The sequence below is a fragment of the Pezoporus wallicus genome, unplaced genomic scaffold (assembly GCF_028554395.1).
Source record: "Pezoporus wallicus isolate ANWC-B61680 ecotype Strahan unplaced genomic scaffold, APGP_CSIRO_Pwel_v1 contig_7011, whole genome shotgun sequence".
Classification (NCBI taxonomy): Eukaryota; Metazoa; Chordata; class Aves; order Psittaciformes; family Psittacidae; genus Pezoporus; species Pezoporus wallicus.
The window spans coordinates 2,405,080-2,418,588 of record NW_026638234.1 but is presented as its reverse complement, the minus strand read 5'-3'; the positions used below and the strand labels follow the sequence as shown (position 1 = coordinate 2,418,588).

Genomic DNA, 13,509 nt, shown 5'->3' with positions numbered 1-13,509 from the left:
CAGGAATTCTTTACATGAGCTGAAATTAATGTGTTTAGTCTTATTTACATGAGACAAGATGATTCTGTCTGCCAGACCACGCAAAGTTAGGAGAAAAGTCTGTAAAGGAATCACATATCTCACTGTTTCATGAAAGTTAAGTGCAAAGAAGGTCAAGAGGGAAAATTCTCCACCTCAGAACATTTTATGGGTGCCTGGTAAGTCTGCGCCTGAAAGAATAATCAGCACAGCCCATGAAAAGCCTATCTGCACTAAAGAGCTGTAATAGCACACACAGGAGAAGAATATATAAATAAGCTATTAGCCACACCAGTTGTTACTGTGCACACATAAGAGATACTGCGGGTAAGGCATGTTCCAAGCAAAGTACTAAACTGTACCCCTATGCCCTTCTGGACAAACAAAATACAGCAATGAACAGTATCCAGCAAAAAACCCAAAACCATACCCTTGAATCTAACCTTTATCTTCTACAGCATTTTGCCATCAGGACTTAGACCTCATTTCAGGGCTGCATGTTTTACCCACTGATGACTTGATGTAAAATGCCCAGGATTACCTCCATCACTATTTCTATTACATTCACCAGTAATGGAATACAATGGCACCTCAGTTCTATTTTACCAGCTAAAGTGCAGATGTACTGCAGGTCTGAGCTTGGCAAAAATATTCACGTATTTTCTTGTAATTCACACTGAAAGGTCAAGAGGAAGTTTCTGAGAAACAAATACTCCTATTTAAGAAAGGGTTGTAGTCTTACTGACAAGCACCTATATTTGGTCCACTGACTTTCTCCCCCCCCCACCACCCTCACACAACTAATATATATATATACAAAAATATATATTTATGTAAAAATCACAGATTATTTATGTCCCTGCAAAAGCAGGTGGGCTGTTTCTCCCATCTTTTCCTCAACTGCCAGCACTCCTACTTCAACTTCATGCCTGGCAGTTTCATACCCAGCCCTGCTAAGTATGGGCCAGACAACAGCAGAGTCTCCACCTCCCAGCACTGCCTCCCAGTCAACCCACTGCTGCATGACCAATGCAAAGGCATTACTGAACTGCAGTACAGATCTTTCAGTGAGTGGTTTTACAAGTTATTTCAATACTACCAATTACTATACACTTCCCTACACCACTCCACCAAAGCACATCAAGTTTCACTGGCACAATGCAGAACACCTCAGTCATTCCCCTAATAAGCAAAAAGATCCTCATTTGTTGATGTCACTAGATGCTACCAAATCTCCTCCCGTATCACCAGAGCTCATGCAGATAGAACTCTACATTCGTGTACTTCCAGGCACTGGGCAAGGCTACTTACTGACTGCCAAAGTAAAAATGGCGAGAGGAGTAGCAACAAGAGGGCAGCAGAAACAGAGCCCAGAGAAACACCTAATCTATGTCTTCTGCTTCTGTCTGCTGCAAAGTAACTCCACACTTCCCAGTCTTCATGCAAGATGCAAGGGTGCAAGGTAAGTACTGGGAAATGGACGCTTTCTATAGAATCCCAAGTGAACATGCAAACTCGTGAGTCTGCATAGGATTCTCCATCACTTACAGACAACTCATGCAGCCCTGGCCTATAAAACAACCCCTCTTCAGTAGAGGATCAAATATGTGTTGTATGCCCCCTTACTGAAAGCCACCACTTGGCTCTCCTTCAGACTGCACCTCTTGAGAGCTACTAATATACACAACTAGACAGACAAACTGGATAATTTTATGTGGTGGTACCACAGAGTGAAATCCAAGGTCTCCACTTCAGCAGTAAAGTTCACGCTGGTCATGGAAAGATTTATTTGGAAAACTTTCTTCCACTGCATGTTTGCAGTGGAAATATTTTCCATTCAGCTGACCTTGCAGCGTATGTTCAACAATGAACATAAAATAACAAGCTATTAAATAATAATAAAAAAAAGCAGCTAATTCTATGTGTCTGACATACAGTTTGTTTAAAGTACCTTGAGAACCATGATGGAAAAGCTTTCCACATGATGGTTATCAGAGCTAAAGTTAGGCAGAACTTGCTATCTGCCCAACTCCAGACTTACTTTTTATTCAGTAAGCATTAAATACTGTGCAACAAGTCTGTGTTTATAAATCCAGCAGTTATATAACATCTGTGCACAGGGCACTGTGCAGCCCGTACAAAGAGCAAATAAATAAAGAGGAACTGGGAATTCCAAGAGCAGCTGACATGGTTTAGGAGCACCATGGGACTTGATCTCATGAATCACTTGGGCCCTTTAAAAATGCCCCACTTAAGACAGACACTCACTCAGCACAGAGCAGTTAAAGGAACTATTTTTCTCCTCTCCAGGTTTAGAGTCAGCCTGTGTTGGGAAAGCCACTGCCTCCAGAGCTCCGCAAGAACATTATGTACAAGAGCTCCCACAGAAGTAAGTGGTTGTCCTCACTGGCTGACTGTAGTGCTGCTGAGGCTGACCAACAGCTACCAAATCCCTCCCATTATTTAAGGTGGTGGCTGATGATGATGGGTGCATGACAGTGCATTTTCCAGCTATTATACCCAGGTTCAAAAGACACTGTCTGTCCATGCTCTTCATCAATAACAATCTCCTAGCATGAACTGACTTGTCTAAAATCCCTCCTATTGGCAAAATAGTTCTGGTACCTTTTTTCCTCAGTAGCCTAAAAGACAGCTCTTTTTACTGCTGTCAAAATTATACAGAGCTGTTTATAACTATAGCTAAGTCTAGGCTAAGATCACACTAAACAGGTACCATATTGTGAAGGTGTAAGTGAATAAAGAAGGACTGTAACTATGATTTCACTGAATGACAGTTACCAGCCTGCCAAGTGCTTCTGATATTATTGTTGTGGAAAGCCAAATCCAGCTGCAACACACAGTGGTTAACCATAATCAACACAGGGAGAGAACTGGTTAGGAAATTCCTTATGATATTTACCTCCCACTGATCTTTAAGGGCTCTCTAAATAGACTGTGCCTCTGAAGTACAGCAGCAATATGCATATTTAAAGCAGGGTCACGTCAAACAAGGAAAGTGAGGCTAAGCAACTAGTTTTCAAGCACTATGTAGATTTCATCAAACTTTCCAACAATTCTGAGCACAAGCCTATTCATGATGTACAATGGCCCCATGCATCTTCGTCTGATGGAAAATGAGTTGGCTGAAGTTTCCCTGTACTACAACCACAGCCTGTAATAGGCCAGATCTCCAGGCAATTCAGTCACAGTGTCCCTCACAGAAAGCAATACCCCTGCAGAGATTCACTGTGGCTTCCTGTTTATGCCCAGAGAACTCCTCCAACACTGCAGGGCACATTCTCCAACCTGCACTATCTCTGCTCAGCTCTTGCTGAGAACATAGCTGAAAGGTCCAATTACTGCTCCCAAAAACTCAGCCACAAAGCAGCCCCAGATCAGAGCATTCCTGTCAGCTACAGGTGGGGTGCTGCATGGAACAGCAGAAGGTACCATCCCTCCCACACCTCTTTTGATCACTTTATTGCTGTAACACCATAAAAAAAAAAATACAACCTTCCAATGGAGAATATTCTCTACTGATTGTTCTTATGCTATTTTATAGTTACATTGTGCTGGATTTTCATGGTATAGAGACTGCTGCTTGATAGAGAACATAAACCTTTGTCCACTTTTTGTCTCTTCCAAGTTATTTCCAGTTCCAGTTGAAAAACCTCATCTTCAGATCAGTCCCTCTACATAGGGTTAATCCACCACATTTAAAAGAGCTGCAAGGGATGACCTCTTCATCTGGACATGAGCAGCTCAGCAGGAATGCCTGTCTGCTGCTATGTTGCTCTATTTCTGAGTAGCCAAATCTCATTAAATATACTGCACTATTTTGAAAAGTAATTAAAAAAAAAACAACTAAAACTTTAATGCCAATTATACCTTATCACCCTTTTAAGTCATTCTGAAAATTACAATACAATGTAGTAGATGGTTAAATGACGTTTCTTCTCTCCAAAGGAACAAATTTCTCTGTAGTATTAGCTCTTAGATTGAGACTAACAGAGCTACAGATGGAGTCCTGCAGCTCTCACAGCAGAATAAAATGATGCTAAGTACCAAAGAGAAACATTCACTTTACCTGGTCTGGTCAGTTCACTAAACAGCTGAAGTAGAAAACAGGGATCATAGAAGTCACCAAGATTCTTGACACTTTCATCTCTATACAGCGACTCTTGAATCTCCTGAAAACAAATCCAAACCAGTATTTGTAAGGAACACTACCAACGTGCAGCTTGGTTTCAAGCTTCCCCAACCCCACTCCATTATGAAGCAGGAGATACTAAACCTTACAAAGTATAATGCAACACAGGATAAGACGTGCTTGTGTTTAAATCAGGCTTTCGCTATCAGCATTCCAAAACTACTCCCCCTGAGCAGCACAAACAACTACAGAAGCATCTTAGCAAACTGTACAAAAGACTGAAGAGCCCATTGTCACTGGATCCTCAGACAGTCAAATTTAACAACTGTTTAAAAGTCAAATTCTGGTCTCACATACATGGCAATGCTGCACAATCACACCTGCCAACAAGATGTGGTTCACATATTGCCTTTCATCTGAAAAGCCCACCTAAATAATTAATTCCAGCCTTCCTGTGAGTTTAAATTACTCTCCTCATGTAAGCAAATTGCAATGTATTACACAAATTCTAGAAAGAAATTACTAAAGTGAAAGGCTCTTTTTCTACGTTTCTTTCTCCTTCAAAAGGAGGATAATATTCAGCAGTCTGAACCAAAGCACCTGTGATGACAGAAGGCGGCGATGCTGAGGGAAAGACAGAATTGTCTTCATCATCTTTTCTCGATCTAGCAGACACAGAATCTCCTCCATGCTTGGCTGCTGCCACAGTGACTTTCCTAGACTCTTGCAAGTTTTGTGATGCTCCACAGCAGCTGGACCCCACAGCAGGATTCTTAAACATTAAAAATAAAGGCATTAGTCAACAGACTGCTAGTACTGAGCGAAAAGCAATTACAGAGGATATAAATTAGTATTTAAATTTTCCCTTCACTTGTACTTACTATCCTGTAGGAATTTGAAACTAGGACTTGTTTCCTTGGTTACACTTTCTCATCCATTCAAATTCAATCTGAGAGTGCCTTGTTAACTATTTCCTACTCTGTTAATCCAAGTCAGAACTTATTTTCTCAGTAAAAATGTTTTTCTTACTTAAGCTGTAAATGCAGGTAAGTATAACAGCAGCTGCATGAAGAGACAGTGATCAAGACCTGGTCAGACAAGGCTGTCTCCAATGCAATTGGTGTTTCAAACCATCATCACAGCAGTTGAGTAAACCATAAATCCCTACTCTTCTCCTCCAAGTTGTTCCTTAGATCCAACTTACTTTGCCATTGGGCTTAAAGTGCTATTGATATTGTCATTTATTATGTGGGTAGTGCCAGCAGCATGCCTCATGCTTTTAAGACTTCTTATCACCCAGCCCCTGAAGGCTCCCATTCATAACACAAGTTGGGCTCTGTTGGGTTGCCTGTACAATATGTATCTTGAATGTCCTCTATATTCACTCAACACCTCAGTGCTGGGATCAACTCTAACCAAGTGTCTGGCTACCAAGTCACTTCAGGGCACAGTATAAAATTGTTTCTCCTTTAAAAAGGCTACAAAAGTTTCGGGACCTAACTACCTCTGAAATCAGTCTCCTCCTTATGTAACACCCTCCCACTTGCAAACACTTTTGGTAAAGATTTATGCAAGATATGGTTAGTGCCAGAGCCCTGGCTTCTGGAAGCCACTTCAGCTCCCTGCTAACAAGAACCTTTATTTACTGTCCCCTTTCACAGGCTGCAAGGATATCTATATCCTCAGAAAAAGCTAAGAAAGGCTCTTAACTCTATGTCCAGTCCTGCTCCAACTGCCTGAGACAGTGCTCTTACACTGCTGTTAATATTTATGCCCATACCTCAAAACCAAAAAAGTGCATTTGAGCAAAGCAGGCCAGAACCATCACTGTATGTAAGAATTGTTAGCAACAGACTTTACTGTGGACTGCTTGGGCACAGGCCTGAAAACAAACCGATTATTTTATAAAATACATAGTTCTCTCTTATGAAGCATGTAGATGTATTGCAAGGTTGCATTATAAGGACAGCTACAGTCCAAACTGGTGAAAGACGAGGAAGGCACTGATCACCATCCCTGGAGTCATTTAAAATCCATGTAGATGTAGTGCTTAGGATACGGTTTAGTGGTGGACTTGGCAGTGCCTGGTTTGTGGTTGGACTAAATGATCTTAAAAGTCTTTTCCAACTTAAGTGATTCTATGATACAATGTTAGTACCCCAAAACTAATAATATATGTGTTAATGCAAGAGATTATACATCCCTCCTCCGCTGGCATATCCCCCTACTCTCCAACAAATTCACCAGAGCTGAATATCATGCATACAGGGGGTAAGATCATTGAAAAGGGCAAGGGCTGTGCTGAGAGGGAATGGGAAGGAGTCCTATGCTAGCAACTTGAGCTGTGGCCTTCACCTCTGAAGAAATCCCTATAGTGGAGAGTGAGGGACTACTGAAATGAGACAGTCCCTCACCCAACCCAGAGACATCCAAAACTTTGGGCAACACGAGACTTATATTAAGGATAGGAAATACATAGGGAAAATGTTTCCAAGAGCAACATTCATCTCTAGGTTTGACCTTGCCCACTGTTTATCTCAGTTAAAAATAAGACCTTGGAAAAATGACACTTGTGAGACTGCTTATTTGTATGTAGTCAGTCGAACTAAGGAAGGTGGTCAGCTTACCTGGAATTTATGAGACTTTGTTCATTCTTCTCATATAACTGAAGAAGTAGAAGTACCTTCTGATCTGAAACCCAATATGAAACCCAAAGTCAGTCTTCTATGAAGATGAAAATCAGATCTAGTAAGAAGTACATTTCCCAGGCTAACACACTTACCTACAGTGCTCAGAGTAGCCCCATAGGAACCCAGCAACACTGCAAGGTGACTGCTCTCACAGACAGAAGGGCTGAGTTTCACAACTGTCAGCAGTATATCCACCAAGGCCTCTGAAATAAACACAGAGATTTGCTTTTTTGCTTTCTCAGTTAGACAGTGCATTTATAAATACCCCTCATATATATACACTCTCTAAATAGATGAGAGACAGATCAAGTAAGTGATCAGGTTACTCAAAGGCAAATAGGGCATCTGCGGCAGATTCAAGACCTGAATCCATGTTTCTTTACTCCCCGTATCTGAAAAGGCACAGGATTTCCCCCTAGTATCTACAGGAATGTAAAATGTATGTCAAAACAAAAAAAAGATCGTAAAGACAACAGCCTGACTGAATGCACTCCTGACACCAGCCTTCTGAATTACCAAGGTTAGTAGCCTCAAAAAAAAAACCATCTTGCTGCTCTACAGGAATACATTTAAAAGATAGAACACATACAGTAAACAGCAAAATCTATTACTTATTTGAAATTTCACTAAAATTTGTGACCTTACAAGAGCTTTTTGCTCTTTTCAGGTGATACAAACTTTAAAGTTTGTTTACATTACATGTTGCTCCTCAACATACACAATATTTGTTACCATCCTCCCCTTTTATTGTATGGCTCTTTCAATCACTGAATCTCAAAACTGTCTACAGTGGGGAGAAGCTGAGGTGTGTGTAAGATTAAATGACTGGTTCAAGGTTAGGTTATTTTGCAGCTGGCAGAGACAAAGAAACAAAGCCAATCTTACCCATTAATTAGCACCCAATATACATTATTAATTGAAAGATATTCTTCACGACAGGTTGCAATAGAAAGTACACATCAATTAAATCAACATTTTTGATACAACTTGCAAAATCAACTTAAAATCTTCTGCATCAACCTATTTTAAAATAGGTTTAAATGTGACATTTCTAATAGAACCTATATATACTTCAGTGATCATAGACTAACAGCCTCACAGAAAACAAAACAATCAATTCAAGATTTCAACACGGTTACAAAAAAAACCAAAACCAACTGACCAAACCAACCCCAAACCCATCTTTCCAGTAGTTTTAGAAACATAAGCATTTAAAACCAGCAGTGATAAAATGAATGCAACATCTGGATCCAAGCAGAGGTAAAACTTAAAACCAAATGCTAATATTCTGGAATTGTTTAATAGCTCTGCAAGTATATGTAGGTGGATAGGTGGATGGATAGAATATAATGTGAGAAAGACAAGATTACTAAATATAGTTAAAGGGAAGAAGACAAAAAATACCTCTTGTCTGGATGTTTGTGCCATCTTCTTCTCTTGACCTCAGTATGGTTGACAAAAATAGAGAGTGCTGCATGACCATCATGTGAAGTTTGGAGAGCTTGACTAAGCTCTGACTAAGTGAGGATTCTTTCTTGTATAATAACTGAATAGCAATATTCAGGACTTTCAAAAATGCTTCATCTCTGTAGCGGTACCTTTAGAAGCAAGGATCACAGAAAAGTAAAAAACCTGCCTGAAAAAGAAGTCTGTTTAAGAAATGAAAACTTTGCAAAGAAAGCAAATTTAGTAAAATAAAAACAAATTTAAAACAATGAAAACACATGCACCACATCTCGCTGAGCTATTTTAATTCTTCTTAAGCTATACTGGTATCCAAGCATAAAAAATAAAGGGAGTTGCTGATACACAACATAAAGGATTGTGTTGATACAGAGTCACACTTGTGGCTGCACTGATTTTAACAAGGATTAAACTTTGCCTACTGACCCTTCAGACAGCAACCCTTCATATTAATACTCCTAGCTCCACAGATCATCCTCTAGTATTTTTTATTCCTTATATTTAAATGGTTTACATTTAAAGGTGAAAGATACGATTCTGTTTTTGTATGAATTGTATTTAGTAAGTATATTACCTAAAAAGAAAATAAGTTTCTTCTTCATATGAGCATAAAGCTTCTTTATGCCACTTGAAAAGAAGCTAGCCCTGCTATCCAGTTGGCTATGCTGGTAAAGTTAATTGGAGCACAAAATCCAAATCTGCCTGCAGTCGTGCAAGTTCAGGCTCCAATGAAGCTAGTGGTTCAACACAAACTGCATCCTATGAAACAAAGAATGTCTTCAAATCTGACTGAATTCAAGGGAGAGAAGGTGTTTCTGGTATAATGCAGGACAAGGCCAAGTGAACAGAACTGTACCTCCTACACCCCTTCTGGTGCATCTCAAAATTACTTACTTGAGTCCTGTCTTCACAAGGTTGTACCAGTCATCTGGGTCCACTTCTTCAACTAAGTGCTGTGCGTGTAGGAAGTAAAACCAGATGTTTACATTTAGCACACAGAGCTTCTACATATCATTAAGATCAGCAATTTTTGTTCAACAGACAAACTAACAACATGCAAGCCAAACACTCAGGTGGAATAATCAAAGGATAACAGGAAAGAAAGCTCTTAGATACAACAATCTTACCCCCAGTTCAAATGAAACTGCAAGTCTTGTTTTGCCAGTCCTGGAAGCAAGGGAGCATATGGACTGTATGCAATTAAAAAGCAAGCTAGTCTGTAGGTACCAAAACCCCAGAATCTTAAAACCCTTCATACTCGTGAAGTGTGAAAGGAATAAAAAGAATCAGCAAGTCACAGCAGGAGACTCAGGTATTAGGTTTTTGTGTTCCTACAAGGTGTTTAAGCTAATCAACCTTTACATGTGGCAGACAAGGTTGGCTGGCTGTACATGTTCTTTACAAAAACTGATCATCCCTGAAATGCTATAAACCATCATATTAAATAATCATTTTTAAGGCTCATAGCTGCACATGCCAACAGGCCCAGTAACAGTAGGTGCTAACCTCAGCAGACCTGTGAACACTAAAAGTGGCTCCTCAGGTCCTGCAACACCTGTCCTGCACAATCAGTCATGTCCTAAAAGGGAGTCTCACCAGAAGACAGCAAGAGGTCAAAGGCATTTGCTGCCTGCAGAGACTTTCATTTTTACATCTTACACAGATCCACCTACCTTACTTAACTACAAAAACATTAGTAGTACAGAGGGAATGATCAAGTAGTGTTCTTCATGATCAAAGGCCAGATTTCTGTCTATGATCAACTGGATTTCTGTCATAGACTTCAGAGGGCATGGGAGATGCATCTTGTCAGAAGTGCCTTTATCACTTTGGAGGGTTTTGTTTGGTTGAATAAAAACATTCATTGGCAACCTCTGATTTTTAACACCTGAATACCCCAAACTCTGAATTTCAAAGGGGACTGTTAGTAGAAAGCCATCAAGAACAACTCAAAACTGCTTCTTATCAAGGATTAATAGGGCTAAGTTAACTCTGCAACAGCCACTGAAAGCCCATAGAAGCCATAATTTATAAAATAGAAAACAAAGTTCAATCTATATTTATCACAGATACAAGAGCACAACAACACATGTATGCAGTCACATTCTGCCACTGAAGCTAAAAAAGAAGTCTCACCAATAAGTCTTCCAGCCTCAGCAGCATGGGCCTCTCAATCTCTTGCTTGCTTTCATCTTTACTGCTGTTGTACATGACAATTAACCCTTTCATGCAGGCTGATAACAGGCATCTCCTCCAGGAATGCAGCTCTTCAGAGTTTTCAAGCACTCTAGATATGGCATCTGCCACTGTCCAACTGCAGAAAGATACTTATTTTTTAAGGTTGTGACATGCTTTCTATATATTTTTAGAAATATATATATATTGTCAAAGATGTACCGTCATTGTTGCCTAAGTGTAAACTGACAGATTCTCTGAGGAGAGAATGCTGTTACTGCTCACAGTATTTGCCTTTATGTATATCCATCACAATGCTTTATGGGACAAACTGAGTCTTGAAACAGGGCAGCTGGATTTACCTACCTCTCATTATTTTCTGCTTTCTCAAGAGCAGCAGGAAGCTGGTCAATAAGGCTTCTCAGCCCTTTGCTTCCTGAAGACGGCAACAATTTCGACAGAACTTGCAGTTTCACAGTAGTCTCACGTGATGTTTCTGTGTCTTGAAGTACAGTGCAGAGCTCCTTCCACAGAGCTTTCCTCAAGACAGGTGTAACAGCCGAGACAACTGTTGAGAGAGAACAGGGGGACAAGTTCCACCATCCAAGTGTGTTAAGCATCAACAGGCTTGAAACTACAAAAACCCTAAATCGTGTTTCCAATCAAGGCCCAGATTACTCAGTTCCTCAGAATTGATACTGCAATAGCTCTTAATCTGCTACAGCAAAGTGCACTCTCTACTACTCCATAGCACTACTAGGAAGTATTCAACTTACGTACTAGACAACCGCTTGCTACACAGCTGGACATAGGCAACAACAGCAGACCTTCCTGATAAGAAGCCATGTCCTTGCATGTCAGGAAGGATGAAACTTTACAAGTTCTCTGACCATGGCCTCAAATGAAATTTTCTCTCACATCAACAGACAGCTGAGAGAGATCTTATAAATCAAATCAGCCAGGCAGCAGTTTGCCCTTCTAGTGTTCAAGCATGAAATCACTGGTGTGCATTAGGTGCTAGAGAAAGGCTTAGCTCTTTAACCATCTTCTACTTCCCTGTGTGCTGACAAGGTCTTTTGCCTACATTAACTTCTCCTAGATAAAGCTAGCCTTCTCCACCAACAGCTACAGTCAGCTTGTTTCTGTTGCTATTTATACTTCTATGCAATAAGAGAAATGAAATCGAAGTGACTCTGTTCTGTTGAGTTGAATCCTAACTCATCATTTCACTGCTAGAAAATTTAACAGTCTTGTTCATTTAATGCTGCTGCTGATTTGCAAAGTTTTGGACTGCCAGCTTGGGAAGGCATTACTGTAGGAAGCTATATTTGGGGATTTATTTTAGAAGAAAGTTTTGGATTCTTACACTTGTAAAAGTGAAAGCTTACATTCTACAAAACCATATGGCTATGGCATTCCACTCACCAGACAGTGTTCTATCTATGCCTGAGAAAAAAAGTTTCTACCTCCCATCTAAACCAAGATGAGTATGAAGACAGATTTTCACATGCACAAAGTATTAAATAAGTGCTTCAAAAGAGAAAACTGGACAAAGCAACTACAAAAGTAGTTTGCATCAGTCTAAAAGCCAACCTTCACTACACTCCTTTAGCTTTTATGCTGCAGAGGTACCTATAAGAGAACCATCAGAAGTTAGACACATGAATTTTATCACCTCTACTTATTGTGCAGAGGATCCAAGACTTCGAGGCCAGTAGAGCCTACACTGGCCTTGGTCTCCCAAATCACAAACAGGGATCAGCTGTGGCTTTACCTGCAGAAGGTCGACTGAAATCATACTGGTCTCTGCATTGCAAATACACATCAATGAGTGGAAGAAATCTTTCCATGTTTTTCTTGAGGTACTTTACAGTGGCACTGCTCAGACACCACATCTCAAACTGCAGCAGGTGAGTCCTACAGTGCTTTATCAGCATGCACACAATGGCAAGGGAAGTTTCTGACCTCTGGTTAAGGCAGTGAACATGCACCTCTACACTGACTGCGTGTGCAAGGACTGGCTCGCTATGGAGCGCCTGAAGAAAAACTTTCTCCAGATCTTTGCTGGCTGATGCTGACATCAATATTCCCAAAGCTTTAATGTGCTCTGTGGATAACAGTAGTTCTCCTTGTTGGGGCTGCCTTTGGTAGCTCTCTGTGAGGAGCTGCACCAGAATCTGCCCACAGAAGCTCAATTGTTTCCCTTTTTTCGGGGATTTTTCAGATTCCCGAGTAGTCAAGCTCATCTCAGGAAGTCGCAGCATGGTTAAAGTGATCTCCTTCAGCTGAGCTGCAGCCATGTATATGTGCAGTTCCTCCAGAGCCTCCAACTGGTGAGACTTCTTGGCAGACACCTGGCTTCTGTCTTTCCCCTCTGCCTGTAGCTCTTTCAGGACACTTTTTGTGACAGCTTCAAAATACTTGGATAACACATGCTTGTGATCCGTGCTCTGCAGCATCGGGGCACCTGTTTTCAACAGCTGGAGCACACCAGAATTGAGGTGAGCTGACAGGAGCTTCACAGCAACAGGGTTTAAACCAGACTGAGGAAGAGAACGTTGTTCTAAAGCCAGGAACCAACTCTCCAGTGTAGGATGTCTGAAAATCAACATGAGTGCATCTTCTAGTGTCTGTAACAAATGGTTGTAACAGTATCACTGAATGGATAATTGTAGTTCAGAGAAAAATATAAATTAAAAAATCATCCATCTGCCTATTTTCCAGAGCTTGTTAATTACAGTTGCAGAACATGAAATTGTCTATCAACTGGTCAGAGGATAAAAATACTAACAAATTACAAGCACAGAAATACCATTCTTTCAACATTTATGATGTGGGAGTCACGCCTCCATTGAACATTCTCCACATATCTAAGCACATTTCCAGTAGAAAACTGTATGTTCTGGAGCTTGTCAATACAATTGTCTTCTAATCCCATCAAATCCACGGAACACATGAAAGGGGGCAAAATTCACTACTCCAAGGTAATTTTCATAACCAGGCCTTACACAG

At 40.5% G+C, this 13,509-nt stretch overlaps 1 protein-coding gene across 1 annotated transcript in view; it reads right to left on the bottom strand.

Moving 5' to 3' along the window:
* URB1 (URB1 ribosome biogenesis homolog) overlaps positions 1 to 13,509 on the bottom strand; it is a 52,515-nt gene that overhangs the window by 10,882 nt on the left and 28,124 nt on the right. The window contains exons 22-30 of the mRNA XM_057410159.1: positions 12,272 to 13,127; positions 10,864 to 11,065; positions 10,459 to 10,636; positions 9,217 to 9,275; positions 8,263 to 8,456; positions 6,951 to 7,061; positions 6,796 to 6,859; positions 4,769 to 4,940; positions 4,106 to 4,208 (exon numbers count right to left, since the gene is read on the bottom strand). Of these exons, the coding sequence (XP_057266142.1) occupies positions 4,106 to 4,208; positions 4,769 to 4,940; positions 6,796 to 6,859; positions 6,951 to 7,061; positions 8,263 to 8,456; positions 9,217 to 9,275; positions 10,459 to 10,636; positions 10,864 to 11,065; positions 12,272 to 13,127 (1,939 nt within the window). The remainder of the gene's footprint in view (positions 1 to 4,105; positions 4,209 to 4,768; positions 4,941 to 6,795; positions 6,860 to 6,950; positions 7,062 to 8,262; positions 8,457 to 9,216; positions 9,276 to 10,458; positions 10,637 to 10,863; positions 11,066 to 12,271; positions 13,128 to 13,509) is intronic.